At 44.8% G+C, this 20480-nt stretch overlaps 1 protein-coding gene across 2 annotated transcripts; it reads left to right on the top strand.

The window, feature by feature from the left end:
* Window positions 1–84: 84 nt before the first annotated feature.
* LOC135385869 (CDP-diacylglycerol--glycerol-3-phosphate 3-phosphatidyltransferase, mitochondrial-like) lies at window positions 85–18995 on the top strand. 2 transcript variants are annotated; one of them, XM_064615442.1, is made up of 10 exons: window positions 85–246; window positions 2281–2394; window positions 3065–3142; window positions 4595–4890; window positions 10508–10689; window positions 16305–16459; window positions 16534–16677; window positions 18037–18256; window positions 18565–18647; window positions 18735–18995. In XM_064615442.1, exons 2-10 carry the CDS (start codon window positions 2290–2292, stop codon window positions 18852–18854), a joined length of 1383 nt encoding a protein of 460 aa, XP_064471512.1. In that variant the 5' UTR covers window positions 85–246; window positions 2281–2289; the 3' UTR covers window positions 18855–18995. The 2 variants fall into 2 exon arrangements, with proteins under 2 accessions (XP_064471512.1, XP_064471513.1); XM_064615443.1 differs by lacking the exon at window positions 85–246 and adding an exon at window positions 261–1183.
* Window positions 18996–20480: the final 1485 nt, after the last annotated feature.

Genomic DNA, 20480 nt, shown 5'->3' with positions numbered 1-20480 from the left:
AATACACGTTTTCACCAGAAGTTTTTACGCGACTATGCCGCCATCATACAGGCATGTTCCGTACTAATGCGTCATCTGCTTTTAGAGGCTTTTAGGAAGTCGTGCTGCGGTCAGCATGGTTCGAGTTGAGCTTTTCGCTTGATTAGCAGTTCGACGTTTATACTTTTCTCACACTTGCCAATAGTATGAAACTTACGTCCCACCACTCTAAGTATATGATCGTTAAGCTACTGCACCTACATAAAGGTATAGCGCATGATATATTCGCTTATGCAACGCTGCAACTTCGCATACAGACACTGCTTGACCGGTGGAAAGAGCAGACGTTTATGTTTCTTCGGTTTCTTCGCAGAGCGTGCCCTCAATGCAGTTTTGAAAGAACAGAAAGAGTTACTTTGTAACTAGTAGTCTAACACCATATTATCAGGAATGATGATCAATAATTCGTAGCTTTACAGTGAGCGAATTTTCAAGAAGAATGTACAGATATGTTGTAAGACAATTAAGTGATTGGGAATACTTGAAATTCTAAGTTCTCGAATACTATTTTGACCATATTCCTGAGTGCTTGTACTACATCTCAAGCACATTTCAAATTGTGTACTTGTCTTGTGGCCGGTGTTCCCAAGTACCCGTAGGGCATTCCTTTGGTTGGCGCGTCACCATCCTGCAAGTCGATAATTCTGCGTCACCGTTACACAAACTTTGACAACCTGTGGCAAATACTACATTTTAAAGAAAAACACCAGAGCTGTTCAGGTGTTAAACGTTGCGAACAGAAACATTCACACATGCACGAGCTGTGAAATGCAGAACACTGACTGAAATTTATTGTTATTTTTTATATTGTCCCTTACAAAGACACAAAAGAGAGGAAGTCTTATGTTGCCCTTCCAAACACTCTTAAACTACAGTCAACCCTCGATTTATGAATGTTCGATTTATGAATTCCCTCGTTTTATGAACACGAGCACAGGGAACCAAACTTTTTCCATTCATTTTTCCCTCGTTTTATGAACCTCGATATTCGAATAATGAACGGAATTTCTGGGAACCAACTAGGAGTTGCCCAGCGTTTTTGCCCTCAGTTTATGAACGGATCGTTCCAAGGTCAACAGAAGCGTTCAAAGGAATTATTCCGTGGTCTTATGAATGACGCCTGAACGGACAAAACGTTTTCCAGGTATTGCACTCTCGGTTCTTAACCCCTCAAAATCCGAACAACAAACGGGTTTTCCGGGGTCGCACAAGGTGCGACCAAGTGTTCCTGGCCTCAGTTGATGAATAAGGTGTGTAACGTAGGAAAAGACGAGGGAAGGCACGGGACATGGGGAAAAACAATAAAGTTACGCCTAGTGTCCGGACCAGGAAGTCGGTTTCGGAGACTGGAACGTTACAAGGTGGTCGCTGTCACCCGGAGATTAATAAACGGAGGTTAAAAATCCCGGAGGAAATCCTAGACCAGTCCAGTGCGAATGTGGTGACATCTCTTCTTTCCAAGATTGACACAGCGGAAGGCATGGTCCAAAGCAAAATTACGCAATATATGGCATTATAAACACAATCCCAACTCGGAAATACTGTTCCATTTGCTCGATAGTACTCAGTTAACGGAATTTTCGATTTATGAATCCCTCGATTTATGAACGATTTTTCGGGGAACCGAGGGTGTTCATAAATCGAGGGTTGACTGTATATATATCACTCAGTCAATCAGTCGCCTTCTTTCATAAAGTGTCTCTAGCACGTTAGAAGGTAGCGGCAGGGTTGTCTATTTTTTTCCTCTGAGTGCAGTCCTCCTGGCTAACCAGGGTATAACCACAACACTGTATACTGAACAGATGAATAACTTCGGAAATGAGTAGTAGTTACAGTGTCTTGCTTGTATATGTGTGTAAATTCAAATTTCTGTGAACAGCATACTGTCCATGCCTACGATGTTCCTAACGAGTAATTCTAAAAATGCCAATGAAAAAATGGGTGCTTGGCCACATCCAGGGAATTCTCAGCTGATGCTTTGTTTTGTACCCCGTACTTAAAGTATTAATAATGCCTGGTACTTTACTTTAAGTACGGTTTTGAAGTGCATTGCCTATGAGATGCCGTCATAGGTCTGTGTTGTTTTCCTGAAGATAAACAGTGTCTGCATGCAACATTCTGAGGTTGCTGTAAGTGCTGAAGAAAACGAAAGATTTTTTGGAAACAGTGCAGACTCTATGCAAATATACGTAATATTAGTAGTGATATTGGTATTGCAATGATACCACTACGACCTTGCAGTCCTTTGCCATGGAAGAATTTCGTTGGCTCTGGGGAATGGGTCCAGGCTTTGCAGTCCCTGGGAAGAGCATTACGGTGCTGCATGAACCTACACAGTACTACGAGCTCCTTAAGGCAAGTGGCAGCATTGTATTCAGCAAATATGTCTTCAGTCAGAATATGTCTTACTCTGACATCAAAGGAATCACAAAAAAAGGGCAAGCTGAGCTACATTGCGGAGCAAGCAAAACACATGAGGTAGCAAGGCGTTACCAGTATGAGTGAATGAAAAAGTTCAGAAATTTAAAACCGCAGTTAGAAGTCACCGCTCCTCAAGAGAAACAGTACAATAGGAAATCGTTTGCATTTACAGGGTGAGCTACAAATATAATGCCACAAAAAGGGCAAGACAATGTCCAACTCGATCACCTCGAACTTTGCAGTACAACAGTCCATTGGCAGAGTTTTACTACACATTTTTTTGCAGACGCTGTCATTGCGTGGAAACAAAAGTACAAATTCACAAAAATCTTGACCCATATGCATTTAAGTGGTGTATCTCAGTAAAAAAAGGTCTACACTTTTTCTGTCTTTCATGTTTACATTAGCACACAGGTGTCGACAATGTGAGGGCAATTGGTGGCACATGAACTTGGTGAAAAATTACTTAGACAAGGGACAAAATTAACAGAGGTGGTTGAAATTGGATCAATGCTTCCTGTGGCTTGACTATGATAGTCCTGCAAGACCTGCAATGCGCTTCTATTCAAGGTATTTTATCGTTGAATCGTTGTCATCCATTCAGGAGCTGTCCAGAAAAGCCCAGCACCGAATCATCCTAGCGTCTCTCTACCTTGGCACTGGAGAACTTGAAAAGGATCTGGTATGTACACGCATGTGCTGACTGCCAAAACCTACCGAATTGAGCACAATGTTGCTGGTGCCACACATGTTTAGGGTTGCCATCTGTCCGGGTTTTATCCGAAGAGTTCGGAAATTCAAGGCTTGCGTTCAGTGTCTGGGTGAAGGTGTAATCTGGATATAAAATGTTTGGAAATTGGCGAAGTCAGGGTAAAAACCTTACGACTTTTACGAGTTTTTCATTTGCGTCATCGTCACCCACGATTGAACGATAGCTAAAATGAGCAATCAAAGCTACTTTGAGCAGCATGAACATACTGTAGAGGACACATCATATCTATTATTAGAACCCTCTGTACCCAGCACTCAGCTTTCAAGTCTCAAGCATTTGATACGGTCCCTTAAAATCGACTTCATCGAATGCAAGACAGGGCAAAAAATAGAGGGCGGCGTGGCAGGGCCCAACAGTAACAGCTCCCCATAGAACCCATAGTTTGAGATACTTCACACAGCACTGAGCACAATGCAAATGAAGTTGACTGGACCGATAAAAGTGCAGTGTTATGCATTCCAGCCGGCCAATCAGGGTCCTTCCTGCTTGTCTTGCCTTTCAGCATGTCTTGGCTACCATCGACTCAGTGGCGGATCCAGGGGGTGGGCGATTGGGCGATTGCATCCCCCACCCCATACGCTAGGTTACAGATTAGTTTTCCCTCTCTCCCCTCCACAGTTACGGGCCTCGACAAAGAAACTCCCCCAAAAGTGAGGGTCTGGATCCGCCCCTGCATCAACTACGTACTGGTTTTCCGCCTGCCCAGTTATTTGCAGGCTGAAATAACTAGGTAACTTTTGGTTAAAAAAAACATTTCATGCATGATATTGATTCAAAGGGCTATGTATACAAAGCCCACTGCATAGCGCTTGCTACTGCACTGTAAGAAAGTCAGAAGTTGCAAAACTAACACGCTATCTAATTCCTAATAACGAGCGAGTCTCATGAGTACATTGGGAAACCACTGCCTGGAGGCAGCAAAATTAAATGTATAAATTTTTAAACATTTGGAAAAAGGTTCCAGTTCAGCCGAATAGAATGCTATGTGTTCTACGTTCTACTGTTGCGCCTTAAAAGAGCTTGTAAAGCCCAGTGCAATAAAGCAACCCTTAAAAAAATCAGTGCCTTTTGAACACTTTCATATGAGGTACCTACTGTACATATAGAAAAAAATACTGTCACCATTTTGTTGACGAGCTTCGCATGCGTTGAGGGGATCATTTTACTGCCAACAACAACAGCGTCATTTCCCCCTGGTGTTTGGCATTTGCTGACAGCAAAGGTGGCAACCCTACGCACCGTGCAGTTTGCTACGTGTTTCGTGTTGTAGGCTAGGAGCAGCGGCAACACGTGGCATAAAAAAGCCATTGATCACTTAAAGATTACCAACAAAGCCATACGTACACTGCTTTCCCTCCCTAGGTAAAATGTGTCGCAGAAGCTGCGCGTCATCGCCAGGTGAAAGTCCACTGGCTCCTGGATTGCACCAGAGGTTCGCGTGGAGGTGATCAGAGTTCTAGGTCACTCCTTGTGCCTCTAGTACGGGAGTTTGGCCGGAACATTCCTGGTCCCGGTCAGGGGTGCATGCGGGTGTCGTTGTACCACAGCCCTCTTCTCCGTGGGCCCCTGCGATGGCTGCTGCCTGCTCGCTGGAATGAGGTGGTGGGCCTCACACACCTCAAGGTCTACCTCTTCGACGATACACTCATGCTTAGCGGGTACCCTTTCTTGATGTGAATTTCTGATGCTGTTGTATGTGATGATATGTGGTTGTGCACCACATACACTATGAAAGAAGTTCTGTAAACACTTGTGCATGCTTAGGGTTCTTCGTTTTCGGGTTTTATGATTTTTCAAATTCGGGGGGTAAAAATCGGCCGCTATTTACACACGAGAATTTGGAGAGAAATCGGGTGCTACGATCTCTATTTGATATGTCATCGGGGAATTTTCGGGTGAAACGAAAGCCATATGGGCGATTTCATTTCAATTCAGGCAGGGCCCCAACCTTTGGGTCCTCAATTTTCTTCGTTAATTTTTATATGATAGCCACATGTGTGGCATGAACATTGGCGGTGGCCCGGCTTTCTGGAACGAAGCGGTTCGCTAGATAAAAAATCAATAAGTGGGTAAGCGAGAACGCCGGATTCTCGCGAATGCGTTTTTCGGCTACTTTGAAGCGCAGTATTTCCTTGTCCGTAGCCTATGTCACTCTGACCTTTTTGCGACAGCATTACTGGGTCATGGGCTATGGCTGTGAGTGATATCTTTTCCCAGGGACCCCTGGAAGACCTTACAAAAAGGACACAAAAACGCTTCCCGTGCATTATTGCGCATATTTTGTTACCGTACCTGTGCGATTCACTTTCGCGGTAACCCGATAAAATGCATATCAAACGAAAGCTTGTTGTACGCTCTTTCTAATGGTATGCAGTGCAAATTTCTTCATCGTTCTTTTTGTGGGGAAATCACGTCTGAATTGACATAGGTCGACACGTTTTGTCGAAGTTGGCCAAGCGTTCGCGTAAAAACCCCATGTTCTATTCGAAAAAGAAAAATTGTGCCTCAAGGTGGATGCTTTTTCTTGCTTTTGACGCAAAATTTCCCTCTGGTAAGCGCTCACAGGCCGAGTTACGGCCGTTGGGATCGACCCTACTCCGCCAGGCTCGTGCGCACTGACGCGCCACCGTATCGCTTGCCGGGCTTCGGCGCGCGAATTCTTCACGCATAGTAATCGATGGCTTGAATGGATTAAGACACAATTTGAAGTTGTAAATGGTATTTGAATCAGATTCATTGATTGGTTCAAAAAGCGAAAAGGCAGAAACAACGATGACAAATTATGGTACAGTACATGGAAATCAGGACCAGAGTAAACTTCTCTCAATTTTAAGATACACAGAGGGCAGATATTAATGCGGGATGCTGACTTCATTCATTGTTCGTGCAAGAAGGACCTCCGATGGTGCCGTGCCATTTTTCCCATGCCCACTCGCAGAGAATATCCAGCGGGTCAGCAGGCTATTAGAGCGCATTTCGTGCACCTGATATCTGTTCTTCAAATGCGCTGCAGCACCGTCAGATATGTGCACGATCTTTGTAAATATGGGGAGAATGTCCTCGAGCGTTTCTACTATTTGCTTCAAAGCAAGCAGCGCATGGGATGTGTCATGCCGTAAGTCGTCGCTCACGGTCGCCATGCTTAGTGTGGCGTTCTGTGCTTTAACCACACACGTGAAGATAGACACTTGGCTTCTCTGCCAATAGTGGCCCTGCACTTCATTTGGCAAGTTCACTGTCCAGTTCTCAGCAAAGTCGAAGTGTAGAACGATGTGTCTCAACATTGCGAACTGCTTTTCGGTCCAGATTGCCTTCCTCTGGATGTTGTGAACGTGCTCGTGCTTTACGTACAATGAGGCCCACTTGCGTATCTCTTTCAGAAATGCGCGCCCGCTCATGATCTTCCTGATGAGGTCACCAGACTCCCACATCGCCACCACAACTTCACATTCCGCAGAAATCTCTAGTTTCCTCAGGGTTATGCGCTTAGCCTCAGCGCACCCCCTGCACTCCCGAAAAAGGCACGCTTCGCTGGTGGGGTCACACACACACAAACTTGTAATCGTTTCTTTGCATAACTTTGTTGCAGAAACGCTGTTCGCTGCGATTATAAGAAGTTCGTAGTTGGCGCAGTAGGTACACAGACACTGCAACTGGTAAGGTGCCATTCGAACCCATTTTGGTCGTAGGGAGTAGAACTTGGTCACAGCTAGCTTTATTTCCGGATGGTCTTTTTTAAAAATGCTGTATGTCTCACGTATTGAGCGAGTCATAGATCTTTTCACTACCGATTCCTTTTGGCCGTTTCTCAAAGTGTGAACAACGTCCTTCTTATTCGGACTTTGCACAGAACAGTCTAGTTCGTCATCCAGGTAGTATTTCAGTGCCGTCGCAACTTCAGCCTCACTAAGCGGGTGCCCAGCGCATGGATCTGGCACGGCCCAAACACCTTCCGATCGCCTAATGCGTCTTGCCTTATCAATGACGTATTTCGTGGCTCCTGGTACCAAAGTCATTGTTTCTCTTTTGCTGATCGTGTCCGGCAAGAGCGTTAGAAGTTGACATCTGGCCTGCTGTGAGGTACATTTCTCGTATGCTTTGGCAACGCTTTCTAGAAGGCCCGGGCAGTACTTGCACTCCACTGCCGATTCACGTGGTTCGTCCACACCGTACGCATCACCGATTTTGGGGCGCACAGATCTGCTGATTGCTGATGTTACTTGAGCATGCTTGCGAGAAACATAAGCCTCTATGCTTTTTCCCTTCAAGGACCCCAATGTCTTAAAGGGGTTACATCAATATCGGTAGAGGAGATCTGTTCGTTGATATCTTCGATGATCTCTTCGGGCTCAACATATTCGCTGTCACGCGCCGAAGAATGAGCTTCACTGGGCATGTCACTTATGACGTCGCAAAAATACCTGAAACAGTTCCTGCACAGCTGGTCGTCCTCGGCCACGTTGCTGGCGACCGCTGGGTCCAGGACTCTCTTCAGCGCTGTCATGTCCAAACGAGAAACACTCACAAAGTCACTCTGCTTTGAGATGCGTTTCTTGTGTCGGCGACCATAATCTGCGCAATAAACACGGTCGCTGCTGTAGATCCTGGCAGCCATGGATGGGTCACTACAGCTGACACTCACAATTGAGATACTTATGTGTGGCTTGTGCAAACTCGAAAGCAAAAATGACGAACTGCGGTTCCCACGCTTCGCTTATCTAAATCCTTCCAAATCTTACGACAAGGTCAGTTTTGTTACTGTACCTCGGTTGTTTCCGCCGCAGAGGGACCCGGTGGGGCCACACTAATGAAAACGACCTTCCACAACAGTGTGGTCCACACTGCTGTCCGTCTCTGGTTGCGAATACACGTTTCCTTTTTTTTTTCTTCTTTTTAACGCCGCATACATAGCACCATCTGAATTCCCCGTTCGTCAGTGGTATTCATAAGTTAGGTATCGCTGCCGTAATTTCTGCCCGGTTTTATCTCTTTTTTATTTTTTACCAATAAATGTATCTTATTCAAACATATAACTTCCAACAGTATAACAATTCCAACTTCGACTTGTGCAGCAATCGTTTAGGTTTGCGTGAAGAATTCGCGCGCCGAAGCCCGGCAAGCGATACGGTGGCGCGGCAGTTCGCACGAGCCTAGCGTGGTAGGGTCGATCCCAACGGCCGTAACTCGGCCTGTGAGCGCTTACCAGAGGGAAATTTTGCGTCAAAAGCAAGAAAAAGCATCCACCTTGAGGCACAATTTTTCTTTTTCGAATAGAACATGGGGTTTTTACGCGAATGCTTGGACAACTTCGACAAAACGTGTCGACCTATGTCAATTCAGACGCGATTTCCCCACAAAAAGCGCGATTAATAAATTTGCTCTGCATACCATTAGAAAGAGCGTACAACAAGCTTTCGTTTGATATGCATTTTATCGGGTTACCGCGAAAGTGAATCGCACAGGTACGGTAACAAAATATGCGCAATAACGCACGGGAAGCGTTTTTGTGTCCTTTTTGTAAGGTCTTCCAGGGGTCCCTGGGAAAAGATATCACTCACAGCCATAGCCCATGACCCAGTAATGTTGTCGCAAAAAGGTCAGAGTGACGTAGGCTACGGACAAGGAAATACTGCGCTTGAAAGTAGCCGAAAAACGCATTCGCGAGAATCCGGCGTTCTCGCTTACCCACTTATTGATTTTTGATCTTGCGAACCGCTTCGTTCCGGAAAGCCGGGCCACCGCCAACGTTCATGCCACACATGTGGCTATCATATAAAAATTAACGAAGAAAATTGAGGACCCAAAGGTTGGGGCCCTGCCTGAATTGAAATGAAATCGCCCATATGAAACAAGCCATTGCTTTACACGTGGACGAGAAACAAGTATCTTTATATTCCGCTTGTAACTGGGGCAGTGAATGATTGTCGTATTCAAACACTTGCTCGAGCCCCACAAAAGTTCCTCTTTCACTTCTGCAGGAGGGGATTATTAGAGGAGAACAAATAGGTTGTCTTTGCCGATATTATGATTCACTTTTCCGACGGTTTACCGAGAACGACAGGTTGAAGGACCGCGAGCATTTCGGGTAGATATCGAGTTTTACCCAAACTCTTGAAAACTCATTCGGAGGGGGGGGGGGAGGGGGAACTATTGTGAAAAATCAGGTTTAACCAGAAAACGAAGAACCTTATGCATGCTGTATGAGCACATGCACTCCAGTGTTGGAGATTTGAGGAAACAAATCGGGTTTGAATCAAATCTGCCGTTTGCGGAAGGCGCTAAATCAAATCCAAATCGAGTCCGGATTTAAATTTATTCTGGTAAGTCAAATCACTTTAAATCCAGATTTTTTTTTGACACACCAAATCAAATCCCTTTTAAATCTGAATTTTTCAAATCCATCACAAGTCCGGAAGTGCTGGTGAACACTGCTGTGCAGCTGTGGAATGGCTTCAGAATCGACTGCAGTTTTCGAAGCTTGGATTTTTATACAAAATACCTAATTACTAACACAAATTCCTAACAGTTGCATAAATTATAGACCATCGTTGCAGTGTTGGGGCAGTACCGCCGAAGAACAACCTTTTATCCTATGAAGAGTCGCTGAGGTTTTCTCAGTGGCCTATTTGCCAAATATTGAAGTGTATTGGATTTACTGCTGGCATTACATTACAAAATATAGCAGAGGCAGCCAGAGATGGAGCAAGTGGCCACGGTCGCGCTAGCATGTACATCACTTATGCATATAGCCTGATATATGAATGGCAAATGATGTAAAACCAAACCTAAATCCAATTCTTCGAGAAAAAATGTGATTCAATCCAAATATAAATCCCTAAGCAAAAATGTGATTCAATCCAAATCCAAATCCTGTTTAAATGAAGCCACCAATCAAATCTAAATCAAACCTACCAGTCTCTGTTGTGGATTGAAATCCAGATTTAAATGAAATCCGAGATTTCAAATCCCCAACACTTTTTTATGGCGCCTGGTCCCCTGAGCAATTAAACCCTTGAACTGATGCAAGTTCCAAATGAACTTGAGAGGAATCAGCTTTATTTGATGTACATCAAATTGTGCAGAACAAATTTTACGTTCACACAAGGATTCCTGTGGCATACTTTAGCATGGAACACCCTCTTTGCGAAAGCAGAATGCCATTAAGTTGCTCTCTCCTGCCCCTTCCTTCGTCCATTTAATGATATTGTTTGTTGGGATGTTTTTGTGTTACCTTCTTCCTCTTGCAGCTTTATAGCATGTGCGTACCATGTGCAGGGCCAACTTGGGCGACCAGTACTTTGTGAACCGCCAAGACCGCTATGTCGTATTCCACGACTGTCCTGCCTTGGCCAACTTCTTTGCTCAGCTCGTGTCGATCGTGGCGTCATTCTCCTTCCAGCTACAGGAGGACAATTCGCTTGCCTTAAACTCGCCAAATCAAGTGCACCCTTACAAAGGTGAACAACAGTGGTTTTCATGGAGCCTCTCACTATTCATGGACTGTCTCTGTCCTATGTCCTTCTTGTGTCCTATGTGCAACTCGTGGATATGAGATATACACTGTGAATGCATGGAACTAGGGACGAACATAAACTTGCTTCTGTAATATGAGTGGTTTACAACAAAAAATGCTTTTATCCAACCCCTGTCCTTTTGCTTTATCCGTTTGCATTTGAAAGGACTATGGAAGGCACCTGGAACATATATTTTTTTTATTGTGTGATATGACGATATATTGTCATATAGGTATTCAGGCATTCATATAGGTATAGCTACCAGCGGCGTGGCCGAACGGGTCAAGGCGTCCCGCTCGTTGGTGGTAGCCAAGGTTGCACTGAAGACTGGGAGGCAGTTGGTTCGAATCCTACCACCGGCTGTGCTGTCTGAGGTTTTCCCTTGCTTTTCCGAAGTCTTTCCAGACGAATGTCGGCACAGTTCCCCCTGAAGTCGGCCCAGGACGCATACTAACCCCCCTGTCCCCCACTCCTTCCTGCTGTCCTCTCTCCATCTGTCCACATCTGTACACCGCTCATACCCACATTGCTTCGCGGCGCTAACACGGAATTTAAAAAAATGTAGGGATAGGTATGCCAGCTATTGTCACACAGAATATTTCCTCTTTGGGAAGCGTGCATTTCCTGAGAAAATTCGTCTAAAAGAGTGCAGGGAGCGGCAGCGATCTCTACCATCTGGTGTGAACTGATCTCTACCGTCTGGTGTGTTGTGATGTCAAATCAGCATGGGCGTACCGAGACGGGGGCAAGGGGGGGCGAATATTCAAATTCTCGAATTCGAATCGAATATCAAACGCTCGAACTATTCGATTCGCGAATCGAATATCCAATATTCGATTTTTCGAATATTCGACTATTCCACAAATATGAACGACACAACGCGAAAGGGGGCTTCACCTGATGCTTCTGTGCATGAGGTGAAGCCTGCTTTACGAAATTGCCCTTGCTGCAGGATCAACACAGGCGGGACGGTGTTTAGTTTAAGATAACGTTATCCAAAGTTAGTTTTGTAGACATCGTCAGTGGAAGGGGTGGCGCCCCTCCCACATGCAGTTTAGTGGTGCCGATGAGGGACTTTGACTTGATGTCCGTGAGGTTGTTGTTAAAAAGTTAGGACTCTCGAATAATGACTACAGTCCATGAGCAAGAAGGGTGTCGTAAAGATGTCCTTTACGTCTAAAACTTCAGTAGTGCAACTTCCTAGGGCGAGTGCAAAGAAACTAAAAGGTGTTCATGGCAAAGCTGAGGCAGGATGCCAATTCGTTTGATTAACAAATGGCCTGTGGTTGTCTGAAAGAATTACAGCCTCATCCGTATAACGTGCTACTGCCTGGCATAAAATTTTGAAATGAAGGTAACCACTCCAGTACTCCAGTAAGTGTAGGCTCACCTGAAAAGCAGGAAGCACTCTCATGTAAAATTAAAGAGCAGGGGCTTTAAACAGAAGAATTGCGTGTCTCTCTTGTGACAGTTAATGCCAGAAAAATTACACTAAAGCCATGAGCTACAAAATGGAAACTTTTAGTGCGAAAGTCACATATTGTAAATTTTGCACGAATATTCGATATTCGGAATTTCCCCCCAATTCGATTCGATATTCGATTCGGCTTAAAATATTCGAATTCGCACACCCCTACTATTTAGTCATATGTAGTAATGATTCTTCTCAGATGTCATTATAGGAACCTCTGGACACCCACAGAGCGTGCAATGTCCACCTCCAGAAAAAAATTGGTGGGGGATGGGGGTTTGCACGCCCCCCCCCCCCCTCCGGAAGCACTTTGTCCCCCCTTGGAAAAAATCCTGGGAACGCCCATGCAAATCAGGGGAACACTTGTGTTGGCACGGAAGGAACCAAGGTGAGGAGTCGCATCAGACGCGAAACGGGCATCGCCAAACACAACCACAGAAAGAAATAAAGGAAAAGAAGGCGCGCAGTTCACTATTGTGCGACTAGTGGCACGGCGTAGCAGACTGTCAGCCAAGGGAAGCAGCTTTTCTGGACCCGCAAGATTGGAAGCTCTCTTGCACACCAGGACTGCATGCTGCGCTCGTATTTTCTGTGCGAATGTATCCCAGGGCTTGTAGTCTTAATTTCAACTGCTCCTGACGTATTTCGTTTTGAGCCCTTCCATGTTCCTTTTTAAGTTGGCTTGGAAAGTCAACTTGACTGGTTCTCTTGAGAAGACCTGGAGCAACATGACATGAGGAACTTGACATAAACGCTATAGTTAGGGTCCTGTGTTTTCGGGTTTCATGCTTATTGAAAATCAGGGTGTAAAAATTGGGTTTTATTTGATGAGCCGTAAAACAGGGTAAGATCAGGTGATGTCAGGTGGAAAAGTAGATTTTCGGGTGGAAGATGAAAAAAACAGGGCACTTCTCGCATTTTAAATTGACATAATATGTGGAACAGCTCTGCTGAATGTCCAGTGCTTATTGTTCTTGTGTACACATGTTGCTGGCTGAATTGGGACTTTGCAAAGTTCATTTTTTTGTGTGTGTGTTTTGTCCTAAGTGATGATGATGAAAATCAAAGTATAAAAATGGTTTCTACCCTAAAACACAGGGCCCTAACTATAGCCTAGTTCAATCTAAGAACGGCAACGTTTATGCTCCACCTACACTTTTCCCCAGCTGCAATAACATGCTGCATTACACTATGCCGCAACAAGTAGTGCAACTGACAACTGTGGAGACCTGTAGACACTGAAACTGTGGAGACCTGTAGGCAGCACCCAGAGGCGCTGCAGTATGATTTCTCCGGTGGAGTAACCCTGTTAGGGTTGCTGGACTACATTTTAGGCTGTTCTTAGGTTGAATGTGAGTGTACACGTATTTGCAGTACCAAGGCTGATCGCTGTACCAGTTCCTTGATTTTTTGCATGACAAAATATTAAATGTGATTGTTGTGTGTGCAGAACATCTGAACATTGAGAAATTTCCTGTAATACAACCTGTGCCTATGTTTTCAATTTCTCAGCAGTGCAAATGCAAGTATGAAATGTACTGTAATATTTATCCTTATCTGTCTTTTTATGCAAATGGTTGTGTGCCATGAAATATATCATTGCATGTTTATTGGGCCTTGTGCCAGCTGGCTGAATGACAACAGAGAGAGGGCGCAGACAAGCTGGTTCATGGTGACAAAGATGCAACCCGAGGCAGGGAAATAAACAACAGACAACAATTTACTCCTTACTGAGGAAATTGTTGTCTGTTGTTTATTTCCCTGCCTCGGGTTGCATCTTTGTCATCATGGCTGAATGATGCAGAGATATGCTACGGCTTTACAGAATGCAGATAAGACATTGCAAGACATTGGTCAGTCTTCAGATAAGACATTGCAAAGCATAGCCCTTTATTTGCATCAGGAGCAGTGGACTTAAAGGGGTCTCGTACCCCCTGCCCCACTCATAAAATGTACCATTCGATTGCCCTTTGTTGAACATGGAATACTGCGAATTTACCTGACAAAACACGTCACGGTTATTAAATAACCGAATTAAATTGATAAAGATTGCAGAGCATGCCGCGATCTGTGTTGGAAACAGTAAGAACAGCCACGTCGCCCTGCGGGAAAGTCCGTGATAGGATACAGAAATTGTCTGCTTTTGCGCGCGCTACTGCACCGGCGTGAGCAGACGACTTTCAGAAGTGACTGGGGACTGCAGCAACTCTCGTACATTTTCTTTCAGTTCTAAGGCGAAAAACGCACATTCTAAGAAGTGGCCCACATGGTGGTTTAGAACAATTATGTTAATCCTCAGAGACAAGTTAAAAGTCGCAGGACAACCCCACCCACAATCACAAATCTGAAGTCGCCGGCCATCGGCGCGCGCGGTCGCATTACAGCTCCGACCAAAAATATATTATGCGCGCTCCCATTACACTCCGCATTGCACACTGATCATGTTTCGAAATGAAGTGTCGCTGACAACGTACATCGAGAAGGAGTGCGTGTTTATTTAAAAACCGCATTAAATACTCGCGGAAAGAAAACACGTGACTTAGCTTCCACCTATCCGATTATGCGCCACATTATCGGAGACCCCACAGTCAATGCACGGACTACGTTCTCTGCTCACGGGGATATATGCCTGAGTGTCCCCATTTCGAGAGCGAAGGGAATGACTCAACCCAAGGTGCTTCTACAAGTTACAATTACCATGACAACGACGACGCACCCGCAGGCCGACGTCATGCGTGACGTTGCATGAGAGAAGCGCAAGTTTCGTCGTCTGCTCTAACGGCACGTTTCGACAAATTCCTCGAAAACGACTTGGTTATTCCGAATGAAACTTTAACGGTTGTATGTGTACAGTACTCGTGAAGATAGTTTTGGCTAAGTTTCGGAATTGCCTCGGCTGTACGAGACTGTCCCTTTAATGGATATGATGCTCAGAATCGTTCTTAGTTGACTATACAAGGTGATTTTTTTTTAAATAATCGGGGCAGGTTTTTTTAAAAATAAAAATGCCACTGGAGCAACGTGAATTTCGTTTTTGCAGTTGAGTTCTACGGCCAGGCTGACACCCTCTCGGAGAAAGTATGCAACTACAAGATCCACTGGATCTGGATGAAACAACGCAGGAGGCAACACAAAGAAAGATACAAACAACACATGTGCTGTTTGTACCTTTCTTTGTGTTGCCTCCTGCGCTGTTTCTATCATCTGTGCACCAACTACCCCAATTCTCCGTCTTAGTCAAATACAAGACCCTAGACAAGATACAAGACTATCCTAGATGAAAGCCATTTCACATTTCAAAAATCCTGAAACACGCACGTGCGTTAAAATATCCATCCCCGAATTTTGATATGCAAATCAGCCGAAACTGAAACAGTGGCGACCGGGAATGCAGGGAGCACAGCGCTCATTACGTCAGAGGGCCACGTGATTTGAAGCGATGGAGATGATTGGAGTAGGTGCCGATCCGCTGGCCAGATAAACCACTTTCCGGCCCAGATAAGCCTCCGAAGCTGAAAAAGCCGAAAGTGAAAAAGCGCGCCCGAGAAGCGCATCACCTTCACCGGTGATGCACTTCTCCGGCGTACTTTGTCAGATTTGGCTCATTTGCAAACCAAATTCAGCTATGGATATTTCAGTACACGCGCTTTTTTCTGGATGTAAGAGATAGAATGGCTTTCAACAAGGATTCTCTGCCGTCCTGCTATCTTGCCTTTGCCCGAAATTCCCTAACCAATGAGTTAATTAATATATTTTAGGTAATTAGACATAGTTGCATACTTTCTTCGAGAGGATGTCAGCCTGGCCGTAGAACTCAACTGCAAAAACGAAATTCACATTGTTCTAATAGCCTTTTTATAAAAAAATCTGTCCTAAAAAAAGAAAAAGAAAAACACCCAGCATAGTAAGAAAATAATCACGATGGCAAGCACAAGAAATATACCGTGATGTGATACATGGCTGATACTAGTATAAGGCTGCTGTTTTGTCTTGGTGTCAAAGAGGCTACTTTCATTGTGAGAAAACCGGGACATCTTTCACAGAGTTCCATGGCGTTTTAACCTTCCTTAATGTCATGGTAATGCAGGAGATAGCAAAGTATTTGCTAAGAATGCTGGGTCACAGATCGAGGCACTTCTGACGCCAACTAATCACAAAGCCAACACGAACAGTTCTACCAGGGACACGTGGGTCTTTCCATTGATACAGGCAGGTCCCTTCAAAGTGACCCAAGATCAGCGAGTAAGTGGCTTACAGTTTTCTGGCACATTGTGAGATTTGTCACGGGTGTATATGTTCTCTGTTGCTCTTTGCAGGTAACTGAACAATTGCTTCAGATGGCACCAGAGGGATCTAAAGTGCACCTCGCTACAGGCTACTTCAACCTGACCTCTCGCTACGCGCAGTTGCTACAAAATAACGCTAGCTGCAATTTTCGGCTGCTTTTGGCTTCTCCTCAGGTGGGAAAATAAGTCTTGCAACAATACAAGCAGACTTACTACATACTTGCTGTTTTGTTTGGTGTGCTTTTTGATTTCACAACACTATAGAAGCAGAACTTCACCGCATAACATGCACGAGGCTAACGACTGCTACAGGATGACACCGTTGGAATAGGCTGACTATAACTATAGTTACTAACTACAATTCCGTGAATCGATATGGAAAAATGCAGCAGTGTGCATTATGCCACGCATATACGGAACACTACGATCGGACCACAATAGGTATGCGCGCGCTTCTCCTGCTGTCTCATTGGGTGTCGCCAATCTTTGCCTCCTGGGGATCCCATTTGTTGCCGTCAAAGAAGGCTCTGTTTTCATGGAGTTTTTCTTCTAAACGGTAACGTTGTGTAAACGAATTTTGTTTGAATCGTGCTAATTGAAGCATGGACTTTCATTTGAGAGTAAGCTGCTTTTGCATTTTAGTGCCTCTTTATTAAGGGAAGCACCAGGCAACGTGTGTGCTCTAAAATAGTTTAGAACGAATTACTCTGCATTATTTGGTGCAGTTTCTAACGCTTTGATGTTGTGCGATGTTGCTAAGAGAGTCTTGTATTTACATTAGAGTTGGGTCAGCACTTGTTTATGACAGTTTCTCATATTTCTTACTTTCCGTATAATCTCCAAACCTTTTCAGCTGATAAGCTTCCTATTGCTCAATATTTAGCATTTCTGCACTGGCACATTGAATGTATTATGCAACATACATTATACGCTGTCGGATATTGTATAGCGGTTTTCAAGGGTCTGACCGGCACAATTAATGGCAGCTTCCTCCATTGTTTATCGGTGACCCGAGGGAGTGGTACAAAGGCACAGTGGTAACACTTCAGAAAAGGAAAAGAGAGAAATTTGGTATTGCACTGAATATGGTTGAGCCCCCCCCCTCCCCCCTTGGACACACTGCCATCCCAGGGACATCCTAAGAGCATCATACATGGATGGGGATGGCATCCTCAGGAGGGTCAAGTCTGATCCTCAAATCGTCCTCAACGTGTGAATGTGGCACTATATACCCGTCCCCATGGCATACACAGAATTTCCTCAGGCCTTCCTTAAGGACAATTTTAGGAGAGTGGGATGGCACATCAGGGACAAAATCTGGCTTCGCTTTATTGTACCTTATTTGTTTCTTCTTTGGATCTGAAGTGCTGAGCCCTTGGTATCGGCGGTATGTCGTCGTCGGAAAAGTTTTCGTAGCTATCGGTACACTGATATGACGATCGAATCTGGCGTTTTTGTCAATATCCAGCGTGGATGTCCGAGTATATCCATCGTGGCTATATTGTATTAACCTCACTTTTTTGTGTCGCCCAGGTAAACGGCTTCTATGGAGCTAAAGGCGCTAGCGGATGGATTCCAACCATGTACACATGGCTTGCACGCCAGTTCTGGGAGGGACTTGGGCCATCCCGTCAGCACATAGAGATGGCTGAATATGAGCACCCAGGTTGGACGTTCCACTCCAAAGGGCTATGGTACCAGGCCCCTGGTCAGCCCAAGCCTTGCCTTACACTGATTGGATCACCTAATTTTGGTGAGCGGTCAATATTTTGCCGCTTCCAACATAAAGGAAAACTATTTTTGGTCACCGTTAATTTCCAGGAAGAATACCGCTTGCTGACACACAGTGGGTGGTATGCATATTGGAAAGTTGTGGATGTCTTGGTCCAACAGGAACAAATTGCCATCTTTTGCATTCTTATGTTCATACTCTGGTGTTTCATGGCTCCTAAAATAGCCATTTACTAAAAAGTTCATCTCATCTCATAACCACGTTTGTTTACTTTTCACGCGCCTTGTAAAAAAGTGTTTTTTGAGCAACAGTCTGCGTTCATTCCGTAGGTCATCGTTCAGTTCATAGAGATTTGGAGGCCCAAGTTGCAATTGTCACAGGCAACCCTGATCTTCAGGAGCAACTACATCAGGTAAGCTGTGAGCACACGCGGTTGGAGGTGAAGGTATCTGTCAAATTATTAATTTCATTTTCTCCCAATCTTTCATTTAATTTATAGGAATACCAGCGACTGTGGGACCGATCAAGACCTGTCACCCAAGCAACATTTCAGGCATCGGACCGGCATGTGCCTCTGTGGGTGCGATGGGTGACGCCTTTGTTGAGGAATCTTTTCTAGTACAAGACAGTATTGTGATTCATCGACTTAGAGTCATTGACATACAAACCATATTCATCTGGGAAGAAGCTTCCACGAGTGGAGAACAGTCATGGTGCCTTGTCTATATAGCCATCTCTGTATTATAGCTTGATAATTCCGGTCTGGTCCCAGAGCTTTTGTATTCAGCTGTGTGGGGCCCGTTAAATACTCTCTAAACTGTCAATCAAATAGCACGTGCCTAGTCTATGTGCCACTGTTATGCCGAGGTGGCCCCTTGCAACATCCTGAAGCCAAATGTGCAGGGCAGTATGTAGAAGCTTCGAGCTAACCTACAGGCTTAAATCAATCAGTGTATCTGAACAATACACCGTCTAATGTGCTTCGTGCAAAGCCTGAAGAGCTTCGGCATTGACGAATGCACGAGTGCATGCATAAGTTGTGGCCCCCCTGACAATGCATCACAGCTCTTCCTGGCTGACTCGACGCTACGTCGTTAGGTCTACCGGTCTTTCCCCAGTATGCGTTGCGAACATCATCTTATGCTGCGATGGCTTGGTTGTACCTTGTTTAACGCTATGAGCAAGCACAGAAAGACCTACGCGGTTTCCACACCTGGGACAAGGCTTCAGATGTACGTACATGGTTTGCTAATATAAGGTACTGTATTATTTCCTCTGCTCTGTAAAACAATGGCACAGCAGACGCCAAAACTGTTGTCAAATATGTTCGGAGTGCTAAAAAGTAGTGTTAGTTGTTTTCAGGTTCCAGATTTGTGTAGTTCAACTGGAAACTGTTAAAGGTGTTGCAACGCTTTGGTATGCTGGATCATTACATCATGCACGCATAGTAGCGCACACCAGAATATTGTATATTTTTCCCTACAAAGAAACAAACAATATAGAGGATATAATTATTTCTCTACGCGTTGTAACCCGCGAGATGCAGACTTTTGAACACTCCTCTGCAGCAAGCTCTGACATCAGAGGGCCGAGAGCTATGCGGTCATTTCCACTGGTAGCCGCAAGCACATGACCTCTCCCGCGCTGCCTCACTGGCGGAGACGCCTGCAGTGAAGTCAGAGCCAGACAAGTTTCGGTATTCGGCGATACTGATTTTCTACGCGGTTATTACTCCTCTTTGCTGTAAAACTTGGAATCCAGGGTCGCATCGATGCAAATAAGTGTCGTATACCTATCCGGCATAACGTGCGGCTAAGTGTTGCAACCCCTTCAATGATCAATGTGGAGCACTCTGACGCTGGTTGACTGTTCGAAAAAACAAAAACAAAAAAGAAGTATGAACTGTGTCTCCCTTGGCCAGCATGGTATAGAAGGTGTGTCAGCTAAATGCGAACATATTTAAAAAAAAAATATGTATATCACTTTTTCCGAGATGAAATTAATTGCAATATAGCATATGCTGAAGGGCACTCCTTGGGAGGGCATTAGTGAAGTCCTAAGGCACTGTCTTAAAGGGGCACTAAAATGCAAAAACAACTTGCTCTCAAATGAAAGTCCGTGTTTCAAGCAGTACAATTCAAACAAAATTAGTTCACACAACGCTATACCGTTTCGAAGAAAAACGCAATGAAAGCATAGCCGTCTTTGGCGGCAACGAATGGGATGCCCAGGAGTCGAAGATTGG

This window comes from Ornithodoros turicata, chromosome 2 (assembly GCF_037126465.1).
Source record: "Ornithodoros turicata isolate Travis chromosome 2, ASM3712646v1, whole genome shotgun sequence".
NCBI lineage: Eukaryota > Metazoa > Arthropoda > Arachnida > Ixodida > Argasidae > Ornithodoros > Ornithodoros turicata.
Note: the sequence above shows the minus strand (reverse complement) of the source record. Positions and strands in the feature narration are given on the sequence as shown.